We start from the raw sequence: 19080 nt of genomic DNA on the forward strand, positions 1-19080 counted from the left end.
TTTGCAATTTATATAAATAACTTAGATGAAGGAACAGAAGGTATGGTTGGTAAATTTGCTGATGACACAAAGATAGGTAGGAAAGTAACTTGTGAAAAGGACTTAAGGAGGCTACAAATGGATACAGATAGGCTAAGTGAGTGGGCAAAGATCTGGAAAATGGAGTATAATGTGGGAAAGTGGGAAATTGTCCACTTTGGCAGGAAGAAAAAAAAGAAGCATATAATCTAAATGGTGAGAGACTGCAGAGCTCTGAGAAGCAGAGGGATCTGCGTATGCTAGTGCATAAATCGCAAAAGGTACAGCAAGTAATTAGGAAGGCTAATAGAATGTTATCATTTATCGCAAGGGGAATTGAATATAAAAGTAGGGAAGTTATGCTTCAGCTATACAGGGCATTGGTGAGACCACATCTGGAGTACTGTGTACATTTCTGGTCTCCTTATTTAAGGAAGTATGTAAATGCGTTGGAGTCAGTACAGAGAAGGTTTACTAGACTAATACCTGGAATGGGCGGGCTGTCTTACGAGGAAAGATTGGACAAGCTAGGCTTATATCTGCTGGAATTTAGAAGAGTAAGAGGTGACTTGATTGGAACATATAAGATCCTGAGGGGTCTTGACAGGGTGGATCTGGAAAGGATGTTTCCCCTTGTGGGAGAATCTCGAACTAGGGGTCACTGTTTAAAAATAAGGGGTCACCCATTTAAGGCAATGATGAAGAGAAATTTTTTCTCTCTGAGGGTCGTGAGTCTTTGGAATTCTCTTCCTCAAAAGGCGGTGGAAACAGAGTCTTTGAATATTTTTAAGGCAGAGCAAAATAGATTCTTGATAAGCAAGGGGGTGAAAGGTTATTGGGGGTAGGTGGAAATGTGGAGTAATCAGTTCAGCCATGAGATGCAGAGGGATCTGGGTATGCTAGTGCATGAATCGCAAAAGGTACAGCAAGTAATTAGGGAAGCTAATTGAATGTTATTGTTTATCGCGCATGGCGGAGCAGGCTCGAGGGGTTGAGTGGCCTACTCTTGCTCCTAATTCATATGTTCGTATGTGCTTTGCTGCTGTGTCTCTGCCGGTGGTTCCTACGCTCTTTTTAAACTCCTCTCTCCCGATGTGCTCTGCTGCTGTTCTCTCCTGTTCTTCTTTGAATAGTGCCATGAGATCTTTTAAGCCCATTTGAGAGGGTAGACAGGGCCTCAGGTTAACATCTCATCTTAAAGAAAACATCTCTGACAGTACAGCACTCTTTCGGTACTGCACTGGACTTTGAGCCTAGTTTATGTTCTTAAGTCTCTAGATTGTAGCTTGGACCTGCCACCTTGTGACTCAGAGATTAGAGTGCTACCACTGACCCAGTGCTGACACTGTATTGATCGTAGAAGAGGTGCCCTATCGAGCAGTCAATAGGATAAATGGTTCCATAAGTAAATAGTCGCAAGTGGGTGATGATCAGCTTCAGGTGGAGGCATGCAAATTGTCAATGTGACATGATGGATATACCATACATCCTTAAGATTATGTTCTCTAAACATGAGCAATTCAATCAGGCACATTTGCTGAGATATTTATCTGCATCTCAGATAATCTGGACACATTGGCCTAGAAGTTAATCTGTGTCCATTTTGGGCACACTGGTGGGAAAGGTTACATGCTGTGCACTGAATGGTGATATGTCCCTGATATTTAGTCTTGGGCCTCATTACAGTGGAGCAGCAGAGGAGGATCAGGCATCGGGAGAGGAGATCGAGGCTGGGAGGGAAGGATCGAAAGCCAGGAGCCAGAGGATCACATCAAGGGTGTTGGTCTTGCAGGTTTTCAGTATTTTTGGAGTCAAGAGGAACACTTCTGCTCCTCTGCACTGCGTACTCAAGTAAATAAACGTGAAAAATTTACCTTTGTAGGTTGGAGGCAGTTACTACTGTATTTCATGTAATTTCAGTCTTCAAAAAACCATAGAATGGTTGCAGCACAGAAGGAGGCCATTCGGCCCGTCATGTCTGTGTATATAGATCAGGCAAAAATCCAGTTTCTACATCTCAGGAATGGGTAAAAACTTATCTTTGTTTTCAAAGTTGAATCTTAATGCTACCTGAATCTTAAATTTGCGTTCGGCTTTATCAACCGTTTCCAGGAGGATCATATCGGCATGTGTTCTTTCACTTCTAGGTGGATATTTTTCAGCAAAGGTTTTGAGCTTTGCTAACAATTGTTGGGCAGAATTAGATATTTTTTATTAACATGAAACATTTCATCCCATATCAGACAAACACCAGTCCTGTTTGGCTTGGTAGCAAAACAAAATCTAGTCATCTCAGCAAGTGAGATGAATCCCATGTGTGATTTCTCCCAATATAATTTATATAATTTAGTAAATTCCAGTGTTAAATAATTGTGAATGCTAAATTCTTTACAACTGTGAATTGAATCATGAAATAAACTGTCAACAACTAGGAGACCACACTGTTGAACTTTTAATTGATCTTTTTAAGATACTACCATATATTTTCCAAAATAATCCCTCAAAATGCTCTTTTGAAGCCTGACAGAAAATACGTTTTTGATTAAGCAAATGAACAATTCAGTACGGGAAATTGTGTTGCCGTCTAGTTTCTCTATCTGTCATTTTCTTGCCTTAATATTTTGAGGCTCTCTTCATGATAATGTGATCCAACTGGAAAAGGTTGGGAGCCGCAAATGAGATGCTAAAGAGCCGCAGGTTGCTGATCCCTGACCTCAAAGAATCATTTCTTGTACAAGGTGCTGCATCAATATTAATCCATTCACACCTACCCTTCCAATCCTGCAGTTGGTATTCCCTTTCACGCACACCTCCTGCAGCCCTACAACCCCACCCTGCACCCTGAGATCTCTGCACTTCTCAAATTCTAGCCTCTTGTGGATCCCAGATTTTAATCGCTCCACCATTGGCGACAGTGCCTACATCTGCCTAGGCTCTACGCTGTGAAATTCCCTCCCTAAACCTCTCTGGTTCTGTATCTCTCTCTACTCCTTTAAGATACTCCTTAAAACCTATCTCTTTGACCAAGCTTTTGCTTATCTGTCCTAATATCTCCTTTTGTGGCTTGGTGCTAGATTTTGTTTGATAAAGGTCCTGTGAAACGCCTTGAGATGTTTAATTACATTAAAGATGTTATATCAATGCAAGCTGTCATTGTATAAGTGTAGCTGTCACTCCTGCTGAGACTGCCTATTTCTGCATTTTTCATCCTCTTTCACATATCCCTCCCAAGTGTGTTAGGTAGCTCACATCAAATTCACCGTGTTGGTTACTTGTTGCTTTGTTGTCATGGAGTTAGCCCAGTCCTCTGATACACCCCTCGGCCTCTCCATCACATCCTGCTAAGAGGGCCTTTTGCTATGGACCGATCCCTACACTGTGCAGGATCCAAAACTTCTCCAACTGTCAACTCATTGTTACCTGGAAAAATATCACATTATTGACAATAAGTTTTCATTGGCTTCACAGAACTATGTTGTTAGCATAACTAAACACAACTGAGAATCTCTTCAGTCATTATCAACAGCTCCAGTTTTCTTTATATAAAAAAAACCGAAGACCTTTTTTTGGTCATCAGGTGTAATTTCAGCTCCTTCATTATAATGAGCTACAGTAAATCTGCCCAGCAAAGAATGAAAGACTTGCATTTTATATAGTGCTGTTCACAACCACCGGACATTTCAAAGCGCTTTACAGCCAATGAAGTGCAATCACTGTTGTAAAGTAGGAAGTGCAGCAGCCAATTTGCACACAGCAGACTCCCACAAATAGCAATTTTTAAAAAATTCATTTATGGGATGTGGGTGTCGCTGGCCAGGCCAGCATTTATTGCCCAACGCTAATTGCCCTTGAGAAGGTGGTGGTGAGCTGCCTTCTTGAACCGCTGCAGTCCATGTGGGGTAGGTACACCCACAGTGCTGTTAGGAAGGGAGTTCCAGGATTTTGACCCAGCGACAGTGATGGAACGGCGATATAGTTCCAAGTCAGGATGGTGTGTGACTTGGAGGGGAACTTGCAGGTGGTGGTGTTCCCATGCATTTGCCGCCCTTGTCCTTCTAGTTGGTAGATTTTGTGGGTTTGGAAGGTGCTGTTGAAGGAGATCTAATGTGATAATGACCAGATAATCTGTTCTTTTGTGATGTTGATTGAGGGATAAATATTGGCCAGGACACTGGGAATAACTCCCCAGCTGTTCTTCAAGATAGTGCCATGATCGTTTACATCACATCCACCCGAGCAGACAGCTGGAGGCTCTCATCTCATCTGAGCGACAGCATCTCCGATACAGCAGCACTCCTTCAGTATTGTACTGCAGTCTTCTTCTTCTTCTTTGGCCTCCTTGTCTCGAGAGACAATGGGTAAGCACCTGGAGGTGGTCAGTGGTTTGTGCAGCAGCGCCTGGAGTGGCTCTAAAGGCCAATTCTAGAGTGACAGACTCTTCCACAGGTGCTGCAGATAAAATTGGTTGTTGGGGCTGTTACACAGTTGGCTCTCCCCTTGCGCTTCTGTCTTTTTTCCTGCCAACTGCTAAGTCTCTTCGACTCGCCACGCTTTACTGGAGTGTCAGCCTTGATTTTTGTGCTCAGGCCCTGGAGTGGGAATTAAACCAAGAACCTTGTGACTCAGAGGCAAGAGTGCTATCAACTGAGCTACGGCTGACACTCTGTGTGCTCAATGGCATACAGATTCCCAGCTAAGGGTGGGTAGGCAGGAAGCCAGGCCTCCAGTACTGTTCCTGTTGAACTACAAGGTCGAATGTTCACTAGAGCACCTATATGTGACCTGCTGTCTGATTTACCCCACAACACCCACTTTCATCCTTGCAGAGCTATATTTTTGGTGCTTTTTTTGAGGGGATAGATAAGTTTGGGAACTCTGTGTATGGGGCATCCCAAGCTGAACTTTTGGTCTTCCACTTCATGCGCAAGTCCTTTGGTTGCATCCCTCCAAAGTCAGTATGAAATTGGAACAGTACTATAAAGAAGTACAGTAAACTGAAATTTCCCATTTTTATGTGTCCATCTATTTCACAGAATCGTTACAGCACAGAAGGAGGCCATTCGGCCCATCGTGCTTGCACTGGCTCTCCAAAAGAGCAATTTACCCAGTGCCACTGCCCTGCCTTCTTCCCGTAGCCCTGCACATTTCTCCTTTTCAGATAACAATCCAATTCCTTCTTGAGTGCATTGATTGTACCTGCCTCCACCACACTCTCAGGTAGTGCATTCCAGATCCTAAGCACTTGACGAGTGAAAAGTTATTCCTCATGTCGCCATTGCTTCTTTTGCCAATTACCTTAAATCTGTGCCATCTTGTTCTTGATCCTTCCACCAATGGGTACAGTTTTGCCCTATCTACTCTCTCCTGACCTCTCATGATTTTGAACACCACCATCAAATCTCTCAACCTTCTCTTCTCCAAGGAAAACAGACCCAATTTCTCCAATCTATCCATGTAACTGCAGTTTCTCATCCCTGGATCCACTCTCATGAATCTTTTCTGCACCCTCGCCTTCATATCTTTCCTAAAGTGTGATGCCCAGAATTGGAAACAATACTCCAGTTGAGGCTAAACCAGTATTCTATATAAGTTTAATATAACTTCCTTGCTTTTGTACTCTGTGCCCCGATTAATGAAATCTTGGATCTGTATGCTCTATTTAGCACTCTCTCAACCTGTCCTGCCACCTTCAATGATTTATGCACATATACACCCAGGTCCCTCTGCTCCTGCACCCCCTTTAGAATTGCACCCTTTATTTTATATTGTCTCTCCACGTTCTTCCTACCAAAATGGATCACTTCACACTTTTCTGCATTAAATTTCATCTGCCACATGTCCGCCTATTTCACCAACCCGTCTATGTCCTTTTGATGTTCTACACCATCCTCCTCGCAGTTCACAATGTTTTCAAGTTTCATATCATCTGCAAATTTTGAAATTTTTGCCTGTACACCAAGGTCTAGGTCATTAATATATATCAGGAACAGCAAAGGTCCTAACACTGACCCTGGGGAAACTCCACTTACAAAACTTCCTCCGGTCCAAAAAACATTAATTAACCACTACTCTCTGTTTCCTGTCACTCTCAGCCAATTTTGTATCCATGTTGCCACTGTCTCTTTTATTCCATGAGCTATAACTTTGCTCACAAGTCTGTTGTGTGGCCCTTTATCAAATGCTTTTTTGAAACTCCATGTCCATCACATCAACAGCATTACCCTGATCAGCCTTCTCTGTTAACGCCTCAATTTTACGTTGGGCGGAAGGGAGCTGGCCACCGACATAAAAGTCGATGGTGAACCCGCTTCCGCCTAGCCCGGGGATTTGTCCCGCATTTTACGTGTCCCCAGGCTTTAATTGTTCCGAAGCAGGACTTCCACCCGCTTGAGCTGCCGCCCAATCATCGTCCAGTCTTAGTCCCAATCTTAGTCCCAGCAGCGTCACTGAGAGCAGTGGCCACTGCTGGGACTACAGCCCAACTGAGGACATGGAGCCAGGACTGCAGGTAAGTTAGGGTTGCCTCGCCGGGGGTAATTGGTCGTGCCCCGGCGAGGCAAGGGTGGTTGTTTGGGAGGAAGGGGGGTGGGGTGTCTCGGGTCCTGAGGGTAGTTGTGGAAGTGTGGGTGGCCCTCAATTGGGACCCTCTGCCACTTAAGTGGCCATTTAAGGGCCTTGATTGGCCTGTGGCGGGCGGTCCGTTTCCCGCCCCCCCCCCCCCCACCCCCAGCCCACGTAAAGTGGGGTGGGCGGGAGTGGGTCAGGAAGGCCTCCCGGAGGCTCCTGCTCAATTTTACACCACACCGCCACACCCCCCCCCCCCCCCCCCCCCACTTCCCCTGCCGCCACTATCTGGTTTGCTGGGGAGGCATAAAATTCCGGCCATCAAGTTGATTAAACATGATGTGCCCTTCACAAATGCAGGCTGGCTTTCCCTAATTAACCCACATTTGCCCAAATGATTATTAATTTTGTCCTGAATTATCATTGTCAGAAGCTTCCCCCCCAGGTTTAACTGACTGGCCTGTAGTTTCTGGGGCTTACTTTTCGACCCTTTTTTGAACAAGGGTGTAACAGTTGCAATTCTTCAGTCCTCTGCGCCACCCCTGAATTTAAGGAAGACTGGAAAATTATGACCAGTGCCTCTGCAATTTCCACTCTCGCTTCCTTCAAATTCCTTGGATCCATCTCATCCAGTCTTGGTGCCTTATCAACTTTAAGTACAGCTAGCCTCTCCAATACCTCCTCCTTATCAATTTTCAACCTTCAAGTGTCTGAATTACCTCCTCTTTCATCATGAACTGCACAGCATCTTCTTCCTTTGTAAAGACAAGTGCAAAGTACTCATTTAATACCCTAGCCATGCTCCCTGCCTCCATGTGTAAATCCCCTTTTTAGTCCCTAATCAGCCCCATTCCTCCTTCTACCACCCTATTACTATTAATATGCTTATAGAAGACTTTTGGAATCTCTTTTACATTAGCTGCCAGTCTCTTTTCATACTCTCTCTTTGCTTCTCTCACTTGCTTTTTCACTTCCCCTCTTAACCTTCTATATTCATCCTGGTTCTCAGTTGTATTATTCACCTGGCACCTATCATAAACACATTTTTTCTTCTTCATCTTAATCTCTATCTCTTTCGTCATCCAGAAAGCTCTGCTTTTGTTTGTCCTACCTTTCCCCTTCGTGGGAATATACCTTGACTGTGCCCGAACTATCTCTTCTTTAAAGGCAGTCCCTTTTTCAGTTACAGTTTTGCCTGCCAACCTTTGATTCCAATTTATCTGGTCTAGATCCATTCTTAACCCATTGAAGTTGGCTTTCCCCCAGTTAGTTATTCTTGTCCTTTTCCATAGCCAACTTAAACCTTATGGTATAATGATCACTGTCTGCTAATTGTTCCCCTACTGACACTTGATTCACTTGGACCACCTCATTCCAAAGAACCAGGTCTAGCTGTGCCTCCCTCCTTTCTCATTGAACTGGAAACATATTGCTGTAGAAATTTCTCCTGAAAACACTCGAGGAACTCTTGCAGCTCTCTGCCCTTTACACTATTACTATCCCAGTCTATATTTGGATAATAAAAGACCCCATTATAACCATACTATAATTCCTGCACCTCTCTGTAAATTCCTTGCAAATTTATCCCTCTATATCTTTCCCACTAGTTGGTGGCCTTTAGACTACACCGAGCAATGTAATTGTACCTTTTTTGTTCCTCAGCTCTAGCCAAATAGATTCTCTCCTTGACCCCTCTGGGACATCCCCTCTCTCCATCACTGCAATGTTCTCCTTAATCAATACTGCCACCCCTCCCACTTTTTTTCCTTTCCTATCTTTCCTGATTACCTTGTATTCAGGAGTATTTAGCACCCAGCCCTGCCCTTCTTTGAGCCAGGTCTCTGTTATCGTCACAACATCATTCTCCCATGTTGCTATCTGTGCCTGCAACTCACCAACCAACCTTATTTGCCAAACCCCGTGCATTCACATACATGCACAGTAACTGTAATTTAGACATTACTTTCCCTCTTACTCCAACCACACCTACTACTTTACTATTTCTTACTCTAGCGCAATCTGCCTCACTCAGTTCTCTGTGCACCTTGGTGTTCCTGTCTTGTATTATCTCCTGGTTCCCATGCCCCTGCCAAGTTAATTTAAAACTTCTCCAATAGTACTAGCAAATTGCCCAGCAAGGGAGTTTGTCCCAGCTCTGTTCAGGTGCAACCCATTGGGCTGAACAGGTCCCATCTCCTCAGAACTGGTCCCAGTGTCCCAGGAATCTAAAGCCCTCCCTCCTGCACCATCTTTTCAGCCTCACATTCACTTGCTTTATCATCCTATTTCTATACTCATTTGCGTGTGGCACTGGGAGTACTTTAGAGGTCCCGCTTTCTAATTTCCTACCTATCTCCCTAAATTCTGACTGCAAGACCCACATCCTTCTTTTTACCTATGTCATGATACCAATGTGGACCATGACCGCTGGCTGGTCACCCTCCCCCCTCAGGGTGTTCTGCAGCTGTTCAGTGACATCCTTGACCCAGGCACTAAGGAGGTGACGGCCACAGAAACACCTGTCTATTCCCCTATCGAATCTTCTATCACGATTGCTGTTCCAATCGTCTTTGTGCCCCCCCTGTGCAGCTGAATCAGCCATGGTGCCATGGACTTTGCTCTGGCTGCAATGCCCAGATAAACCATCACTTTCTACAGTATTCAGAACTGAATATCAGTTGAAGAATGAGACACAGTTAGGGGATTCCAGCACTACCAGCCTATTTCTTCTTGGCTGCCTGGTGGTCACCCAGTCCCTCTCATAAGCTGAGGGGTGACCATATCTATAAACGTGCTATCCACGAAGGTCTCAACCTCACAGATGCACCGCAGTGACACCAGCCATTGCTCAAGTTTTGAAACCTGGGCTCGAGCTGCTGCAACTAATGACACTTCCTGCATTATCCAGGACATGGGAAGCATCGTGGAGTTCCCACATAGCACATGATGTGCACTCTAGAGGTCAGAGCAGCCCTGCCATTCATTTACCTATTAGATAATGAACCTTGCTACTCCTAATAAATACTCAAGTTTCAAAAGAGAAAAAAAAGTTTTAAAAAAAAGAAATAATACTCAGCAGTCACTTACCTGATTCCCAGTGACATCATGCTTGGTTTTCTTTAGAACGCTGTCAGTCAGCTCTGAATCCGCACACTAGCTCTTGTCTAGTCCACGACTCTGGCTGTGCTACCTCACGGGCCTGCTCTTTTCTAATCCGCCGCTCTAGCTGCCTGCTCACCTAATTAATGCTCTGGGCTTCAGCTCCCTCATCTCACTGCTGCTCTCTGGCTCCCTTTCTCAGACTACTCCTTTTTTGTAAAAGGTCAGAGCAGCACTTCCTCCCTCACTGCACCAAATTCCCACACTTAACAAATTCCCAAGCTTACACTCTGCCTCAAGTTGAACACAGTTACAAGCTGCTACCTTTGTCCCTGCTTATTGTTTCTGATCAAAGAAACTCAAGCCACCTCCAACCATTCTTGATTTAGAGAGCTGCCTTGCATCCCTGAGGAGATGCAGGTCAGGTGGAAGTGCTGAGACCTGGCAGATAATCAAATACTTGGAGATCAGGTGATGTCCCTTTATTCTCAGGGCTGTTGATTCATTCTCTAACCCAGTGCTGGGAGTCATGTTTTTTGCTGAGCGCAGTGAAAGGGACGTGAGCCTAGAAATTTGATTGTGTTGGGTCAGTTTCTCATGCATAAAATGGGTGCCTAAGGGTCCACTTTAGCTGATGGGACATGCCTGAGCCCAGCTCATGCCGATAGTGAGCTGCAGTCTGACGGGGTATATCCAAGGATGTTATGGGAAGCAAGGGATGAAATTGCAGAGCCGCTGGCAATGATCTTTTCATCTTCTCTGCTGACGGGGGTGGTACCAGGTGATTGGAGGGTGGCAAATGTTGTGCCCCTGTTCAAGAAAGGGAATAGGAACAACCCTGGGAATTACAGGCCAGTTAGTCTTACTTCGGTGGTAGGCAAGTTGATGGAAAAGGTGCTGAGGGATAGGATTTCTGAGCATCTGGAAAGACACTGCTTGATTCGGGACAGTCAGCACGGTTTTGTGAGGGGTAGGTCTTGCCTCACAAGCCTGATTGAATTCTTTGAGCAGGTGACCAAGCAAGTGGATGAGGGTAAACCAGTGGATGTGGTGTACATGGATTTTAGTAAGGCATTTGATAAGGTCCCCCATGGTAGACTTATGGAGAAAGTCAGGAGGCATGGGATAGTGGGGAATGTGGCCAGTTGGATTAAGAATTGGCTAACTGATAGAAGGCAGAGAGTGGTCTTAGATGGTAAATACTCAGCCTGGAGCCCAGTTCCCAGTGGCGTGCCGCAGGGATCAGTTCTGGGTCCTCTCCTGTTTGTGATTTTTATTAACGACTTGGATGAGGAAGTCGAAGGGTGGGTCAGTAAATTTGCAGATGATACAAAGGTTGGTGGAGTTGTGGATACCGAGGAGGGCTATTGTCGTCTGCAAAGGGACTTGGATAGGTTGCAGTGCTGGGCTGAAAAGTGGCAGATGGAGTTTAACCCTGAAAAGTGTGAGGTCGTCCATTTTGGAAGGACAAACACGAATGCAAAATACTGGGTTAACGGTAGGGTTCTTGGGCATGTGGAGGAGCAGAGAGACCTTGGGGTCTATGTGCATAGATCGTTGAAAGTTGCAACTCAAGTGGATAGGGCTGTGAAGAAGGCATATGGGGTGTTAGCGTTCATGAGCAGAGGGATTGAATTTAAGAGCCGTGAGGTGATGATGCAGCTGTACAGGACCTTGGTAAGGCCTCATTTGGAGTACTGTGTGCAGTTCTGGTCGCCTCATTTTAGGAAGGATGTGGAAGCCTTGGAGAGGGTGCAGAGGAGATTTACCAGGATGTTGCCTGGAATGGAGAATAAGTCTTACGAGGAAAGGCTGAACATTCTAGGCCTCTTCTCATTAGAACGGAGAAGGATGAGGGGTGACATGATAGAGGTTTATAAGATGATCAGGGGAATAGATAGGGTAGACAGTCAGAAACTTTTTCCCCGGGTGGAGCAAAGCGTTACAAGGGGTCATAAATTTAAGGTGAAGGGTGGGAGATATAAGGGGGATGTCAGGGGAAGGTTCTTTACCCAGAGAGTGGTCGAGGCATGGAATGCCTTGCCCGGGGAAGTTGTTGAGTCAGAAACTTTAGGGACTTTCAAAAGGCTTTTGGATAGGTATATGGATAAAGGAGAATGATGGGGTATAGATTAAATTGTCCTTGACAGAGGACAAAGGATCGGCACAACATTGTGGGCCGAAGGGCCTGTTCTGTGCTGTATGTTCTATGTTCTATGTTCTATGCAGTCCATATTGTATCAGGCTGCTCCATAAACCACACTGGAACAGTTCGGGAGCTCATTATAAGATTTAAATAAATATGTGCTGTTTTTAGGACCCTTTTGTGAAATTGTTCTGCCCCAATGGCTGGCTTGTCACATGTGTCCTGAAGGTGCTTCCATTATTAATATTTTTTTGAGGACTTGTGTTTAAAAGGCTGTGGAAAATACCTAAGAAGATGCCTAGACTTGTTTTTTTTTTAAAGGGTCACTGGAAGGACACTTGGGAATTTGTTTAAAAACAAACACTTACTGGAAGTCATATGTCTTAAGCTATGTAAACAGCCTGAACCTTATGGACTATGGAAATGTTTGGATTTAGAGAAGTCACATGTCTGGATTTATGTCAGGAGTTTTGGTTTCGTTTTTGGATTGTTTGGAGTTCAGTTGGTGTGTAGCCTGCTAAGAGAGAAGCCACCCCACTCATCCTTTGCCACCTGTTTTGAAAAATCTTCTGAGAATCCAGTGTGATAGCTGAAACCACTGATACAGTAATTCTCCCGAAAAGCCTGAAAGACTACTCTTCGATGTCTCCTCAGCGTCTCTTGAACAGAACTGCTCCAGAAAGTTCCCAATGATAGACATCTACGTGTACCCGGATGCCAGACCAAACTGCCTTCTGGAACATTCCATATCTTATCCTTTTTCTTCAAGAATTGACAATAACTTGGCCAAAGTTTTTTTTTAAGTTGATCTCTGCAGCGCCAGGTTTTTTTTATTTTTCTTTATTTTTTCTTTGTGTGTGTGTTAGGATATTTTAGAAGGGTATTTATACTTTCATATGTCAAACTGTGTGTTAATAAGCTTTGCACCTTTATTGAATAGGTCTTGTTTTATAACATATTTAATGACTTCCCACTGCTGGTGAATCTTTCTGCTCTCCGTAAGAACCTGTCCTGTTCACCGCCTGATCAGAGCCTCTGACGTGGCATCAGAGAACCTACATGCAGATCTTTCAACCATTTCTCTGTTCACGGATATTTAATTCTACCCGCACCCACAGTGCACCTCTACTTTAAATAGCATCATAGTTGCCCAAATTCCCACCACCCCAAACAGGGACACAGTATGGTAAGCAGTGCAGGTAGGGCTGGCTGCATGCCTGACCCATGATCATGAGCTGCCAGCCCTAAATTCACATGGTCCCAGCGCGTGTGCCATGCGCTCATTTTTGGCCATGATCACAATTCTAGGTTGTGATGTCTTGCTGTGCATTCAAACGTTGATGCCAATTTTTAGTTTTTAACACTTAAGTGTAGAATAGCAGATAAGGAAAATTGTGCTTGGAGAATCACACATCTGCACTGCAAGTGCCTGATTTTGCTTTACTTCATTTATATGGATGGGAGGTCAGGCATGCTGTATTGCAGAGATGCAGTCATCCAAGCCCCATTTTACCATCTCTATTCCACCCATGTGATACTTTATGCCCCTCTTATAAACAGAAAAGTCAACACCACTCTCTCCTGGAACTTACAATTTATTTCTTACAATTTATCTTCACTACAGCTTTTCCCACAGAGCAGCGGAAATGTGGAACAGACTCCCAGTTGATGTTGTGTCAATTAATTCCTTCAAAAAGAAGCTGGCTAAGTATCTGGTGTGATATTTTCCTCACTGCATTGGCTTTAATGAATTCATAAATACATTTACAAACAGCACCTTTACAAATTCATTGAAACTAGCAGAGGGAATAGGTTGAATATATATACAAGCTGAGATGATAAAATACTCCATAGAGTAAAATAGTCTTTGTGCCATTGGACCGTGGGAGAGAGTATTGAATAGTAGAGATGTAGGAATGGATGACTATTCATGATTTTTACTTGATTGCCTTTGGGGATCAGACAATATTTATGGAAAATCTTCTGTCTGAGCATTGCATAGATGGAGTAGAGTCCAAGGTGGGGTAAATTGCTTATAGTTTATGGAGGACGCAGGCTGGATGGGCCAAAAGGCCATTTCTCATTCTGTGCTTTATGCTTTCAATATTCCAGTATTATGATGCATCCTAAGAACTAACTAGCTCTCAAAACAGACTTTGTACAATTAGTATTGGACCTTAGTAAATGAGGATTGACATATAGGTGACACAATCTACTTTTACTAGTCTTTAGGTAGGTGGCTCTTGGGTATGGCAGCCTAGTGGTTATGGTACTGGACTAGCAACCCAGAGGTTGTTAGTTCAAATATGCTATAGCAAGTTATGAAATTGATATCTAGTAATTTGTAACTCCAGAACAAAGAAACCTGAAACCTGTTATATTGTTGTCAAATCTCAACTGATTGATTAATGTACTTCCGGGATAGGAATTTATCACTCCTACTGGGCCTATATGTGGCATCAGTCCCACATTATGTGGTTGTCTCATGGCAACCAGGATTGAGCAATGAATAGTGTATCACCAATGTTACCCATGTCCCAAGACCAAATTAAAAAAAGGTAAGATATTAATATGTTGTGATATGTAAAATATTTTATGTTTTAAAAACTGGCTTTGGAAAATTGTTATTGATCTTCTTTACACTTAATTCTTTTCAATCCTTTATCTCTTTCAATACTGTTGAAATATACGCATGTTCTATTGTCAAACTTTTTTTCTTTAGATTTCTAATGGTGAGTATTATAAAGTAGGATTTTGAGGCATGTTTGGATCTGCACATGTTCTTTTCTCAGTTTTCTGACTTAAAATAGTAAATTTCTGACATGTACCAGTATTGGGAATTAATCCTGTTTTATTAGATGAAAGTTTGAATAAATGACAGGGTTTCGAGTCCTGAAGCTGCTTCACGTTCGACAGTAGTTGAGAAAGATAATAGTTAAGCCCTCGGGAAGGTGGCATTTGTGACCCCGGCATAGTTTGCACCTACGGTGCTGCTGATTGCGGTCATCATATCACATGCACCTGATGAATGTAACCCACAGTTTACATTGGAGGTTATGTTTGCTCAAACAGTTTCTGTGCCAATCTGTGCTTCTAGAATAATGAAGACCAGCTCTTCCATTGCCAGCACACCCTGTCCTGCTCTATACTGCAGTCTACTTTTCTTAATTCAAAGTCACTTCATTGAAGTCCTCTGGTAATTCATTTTTTTTTAGCATTTCGTAGTATTGCATAGTATTTACAGCCTAACAGGTCTGTGCTGGTATTTATGCTGTACCCGATCTACTTCATCTCACCCTATCAATATATCCTTTGATTTTCCTTCCTTGTCCTTATCTAGCTTCCCCTTAAAGGGCCACATTCTAACCACTCTCTGAGTAAAGAGTTCCTATTAAATTCTCATTTAACTGTGTTATTTACCTTGTTCTATTCAAATATGTGATAATTGATTTTTTGTGCAAAAGAAAACGACTTTGAATTATCAGGGGTGGACTAGTAGCACAGGCACGATGGGCTGAATGTCCTCCTGTGCTTATTGATTCTGTGATTGTCCTAGCGTTCCTCTGTAGAGTGGGGTTATCTGATTTGTAGCGTGTTGGGTGGACAGCGGTTGATGCACAAGGCTGACCAGTTGTGTGACCAACAGCAGTGCCAGGTTAATTAAGCCGAGAAAAAGAGCCAGGGCTGATTTACCCACAGTTGCGTTCTCTTTCCAGGAATCTCAGTTGACAATCCGCTGAGCAACCTGGAGAAATGGAGCAGTGCAGTCAACTTCCCCTCCAGCAGGACGCCGGCAGCCGGCAGCTCCCCGGACAGCGGTCGCCCGGAGCGGCAGGGGTCGAGCCAGGTGACATCCCACCGCAAGCGGCACTACTTTCAGTGTTCGGAGTTGAAAGAAACAATTTGGAACAATTCCGTTCAGGAGAAAACTGAGTCCAGCGTCTCCTCCTCCCATTAGAGGATCTACAGCAGCATCTTCCAGCCATTAGAACAAGTTTGTGGCATTCCTACTTCTGTTCCCCTTTATTTTCTTGTGACTTCACACTGTACCCAGAGTGACCTGCTTCAAGGCTGCTTTTCTTTCTTCAGTCCTTTTTCCATAAACGGATGCACGGACCAAGTTTAGGTATTTCCTTTAATTATTTAAACCTTTCCTGCCGCGACTGTTGCCGTACGGAACCTAGGATTAGAGACTGCAGATGTGTCTGAAGGTGATGTGGTGAACCTGCCATGTTTTGCTGCGAGCCTGTAACAGCTGGAATTGCATTCTACCTGATCGTGCACATGGTCAGCGGCTCAACTAACGTCCCGGAAGGAGAGCAAGACTATTTTTGTTTTTGAGTGAAGCAAAGCAGATGTTGAATTGACGGTCTTCTCGGAGTTAAGTACACATCAGCGTTAACGGCCTCCTTCCTACCCTCCTATTCTTTTCAACCGCTGCTGCCTCCAGACTTTTCAGAAAGCCACATTTTTCAGTGTTACGTGCCCTAATGATCCTTTGATTTTTATTTTGATTGATATGGGAAGCTGCACGAATCTTTTTTGTTTTTCTTTACTGTGGCTATTTACACACTACCACACGCCAAGAGAACAGTTCAATATTTGGGCTTTGTGCTGAGATTCTCTTCAACCCTCCCCTGCACCCCCCCCCCCCCCCCCTCCCTAAAAAGAACCCCTTCAGGGAGCACAGAAGGAGCGTTGAATTGAAGATTAAGATCCTCTGAAGGGGAAGAGTAATCGGAGGGGAGTACATGTCAGGTGAATTGATAGACTGCGATGAAATTTCAAACCCTGACGGTTCCTTCAGTGCTGGAGGAAGTCGGTGAGACAGACTCCCTCACCCCACGCACAGTCCCTTTACCATAATCAGCGTGGTCCAGACAAAATAACACTGTAAAAGCAGCGAGAGTGAGAATGAGCCTCTTGTATTTTTTTATTTCTCCGTTTGCTTTCTCCTGACTGAGTTTCAAAGAGAAATGTGCAATTTAATCCGCGGATGCTGGGTGGAGGAAACAGGGTAGGAGATATACATGTCTGCACTACAATAGGCCTAGCCAAGAGTGCACAGTGTACCCCACACAGCCTGCTGGCACTGCCTTTGAAGGATAATGGGTGTCTGTTTTTTTAGGTGTCTCATTTTGCATGGTGATTTACGTTGTGCAATCAACAGTTTGTTTCAATGTTTTATGTAATTATTTTTTAAAGTCAGATAAATATGATACCATATCAAATTGTTTTTTTTTTGCTTAATTGTAGTCCTCGACAGTGTGGCATTTTCCTCTCTCCTCCTGCAGTATCATTAAACCAATAATGTTCACACGAACTGTAATAGCAAAGCACAGGCACTTTTGTGCCGGGGACCTTATGGAGCCCTAACCCACTGCAGCGAAGAGCAGGCACGACTGAACTCTTTCTCTTCCCTGATAGATACCATCTCCTGTACAACCAGTTGAGACCAGCGCAAACAGGTTATAATTTGGGAAGGTTGGGGGGATATTGCGCGTTGTAATCTGAACTGTGTCAGTAAGTATTGATCCTTTCAAGGAGTTTTGCTTCATGGATGTATAATTCAGTTTTTACCTTTTTTGAGTCTAATTGTTACATGTTTTATCCGTCTCTCCCCTTTTTCTCTTTCCCAAGTACTAATCCATCAAGTGGGTTTTATTTTTCCTGGTGTAACTTTTCAGAAATATTATAGCTGCATAGCAACCGACTGCAGCGTGCTGATGTCCTGGGATCGGGTGACAGAAGGATTAAAGGAAAAGTGCAAACCCGAGCTGTAGCAAATGTCTGGCCCCAAATTCTCTTCATCTTTTCTCCCAACGCTTATGCTTCAGACAGGGTCCACGGCCTGATGGCTGCATCAGTGCAGAGCTGGTGGCAGAAGTGTCACACGTCCTGAATGTGGGGAGATTACGGACTCGCAAAAAAAACCAGGCGTTTCTCTCTCTTGAGTTGTAAGGTGAAGGCAGGCTCCACATTGGAATTTGTTGAGTTAGAGATTTGATGCTGAAATTTGAAACTGATGGCGGAGTATTTAAGACCAGGTCTATGTATGCCCAGAGAGAGGTTAAATACCAGACTAACGAATTAGCCTTTCCCAATTTCCTCCTACATTGCTACCCATGATGTTTTTTTCAGGAGAAAGCGCCATCATCGCCCTCAGCATTAAGAGGTGAGGCTTTACAACTGTTGCGTTGGTTAAAAACCCCCATCACCTCGGGCACTTTATCTTTGATATATATTGCTCAAGCCCCAGGCCTCCCACATCCAAATAGTGACCCGCAGTATTTGCACAGCATCCTGTGTCACTCTGACGCCACTCATCCTGTAGGCCCGTTGGAGGTCCGTAAGGAGTAGAACCACTTCTGGGCTCTCGGGTTCCTCCTGATGGCATGTGAGGCTGTGATTGTGTTTGAAAAGAAACTCATTATAAAATGTTTTAGAAACATGATTGAGTCGGTGCACAGGCCTGTGAATTGATGCAGGCCCTGTATCTCTGTGTTTGAATGGCGATGGAAGGTAAAGCCAAACTAAAATATCCATCGGGACAAAATTATGCGTAACGCACAGAAACCGTGGGCGGGAAAAGACAACTACAACAACCAGAGCCCTGAAAATCCCAGTCGACCTACCCTACCCTCAGAACAACAAAGTGCTTGGGTCCTTTATAGTTGGGAAGTCTTTGATTGGTGAGAATATATGTTGGAGAGTGGATAGATCTCCTCTTCGGTGCTGGGGTATGAGAGCTTGTCAGGGTGGAAACCCCACACTTTCCCAGCAGGAAACCCACTCGATCAGGTTGACTTCACAGGAAAGTAAAATCCGGCGATTTCGCACCGGTGAATCAGGTTAAAATTGCTCCCACAAGAACAGTTTAATGCAGGAGAAGACCATCTGTGGCAGTTAGCCCATCTTTCCGCCGTACTCCCTTGGTGCATTTCTAACAATCCCGAATCTCAAAATAATTATTAAATAAACTTCCTATTTTGAAATTCAGACAAGGGGCTCCATTTAAATGTTTTTGGGTGAATTTTGAGTTTTACGGTAGGGAATCCTGTAGCCGAAGTGGACTTTCATTACTAGAGTTGTTTTACAGACCTACCTTTCTCTGAGGGGGAGGAGTCTGTGTTTAACCATTTAAAATTATTTCAAAAAATAACATTTTCAAGTATCAGTGCCACAGAAATCCATTTTTATTGTGACAAAAATAACTTCCTGGGCAAGGGAATAGGAGCGTCCCCTTTCGCTGA

At 44.0% G+C, this 19080-nt stretch overlaps 1 protein-coding gene across 10 annotated transcripts in view; it reads left to right on the forward strand.

The window, feature by feature from the left end:
- The window catches only part of sobpa (sine oculis binding protein homolog (Drosophila) a), a 420356-nt gene extending 403869 nt beyond the window's left edge, over window positions 1-16487 (forward strand). For 8 of the 10 annotated variants that reach the window (XM_068027132.1, XM_068027091.1, XM_068027110.1 and 5 more), the window contains one exon: window positions 15544-15623. Coding sequence is in view for 1 of the 10 variants with exons in the window: in XM_068027101.1 (XP_067883202.1) it covers window positions 15544-15785 (242 nt within the window). In the remaining 9 variants the exon portion in view is untranslated. Of the gene's footprint in view, window positions 1-1704; window positions 1775-15543 lie in introns of those variants that run through there. The other 2 variants (XM_068027101.1, XM_068027093.1) reach the window with 2 other exon arrangements.
- Window positions 16488-19080: the final 2593 nt, after the last annotated feature.

The sequence above is a fragment of the Heterodontus francisci genome, chromosome 3 (assembly GCF_036365525.1).
Source record: "Heterodontus francisci isolate sHetFra1 chromosome 3, sHetFra1.hap1, whole genome shotgun sequence".
Classification (NCBI taxonomy): domain Eukaryota; kingdom Metazoa; phylum Chordata; class Chondrichthyes; order Heterodontiformes; family Heterodontidae; genus Heterodontus; species Heterodontus francisci.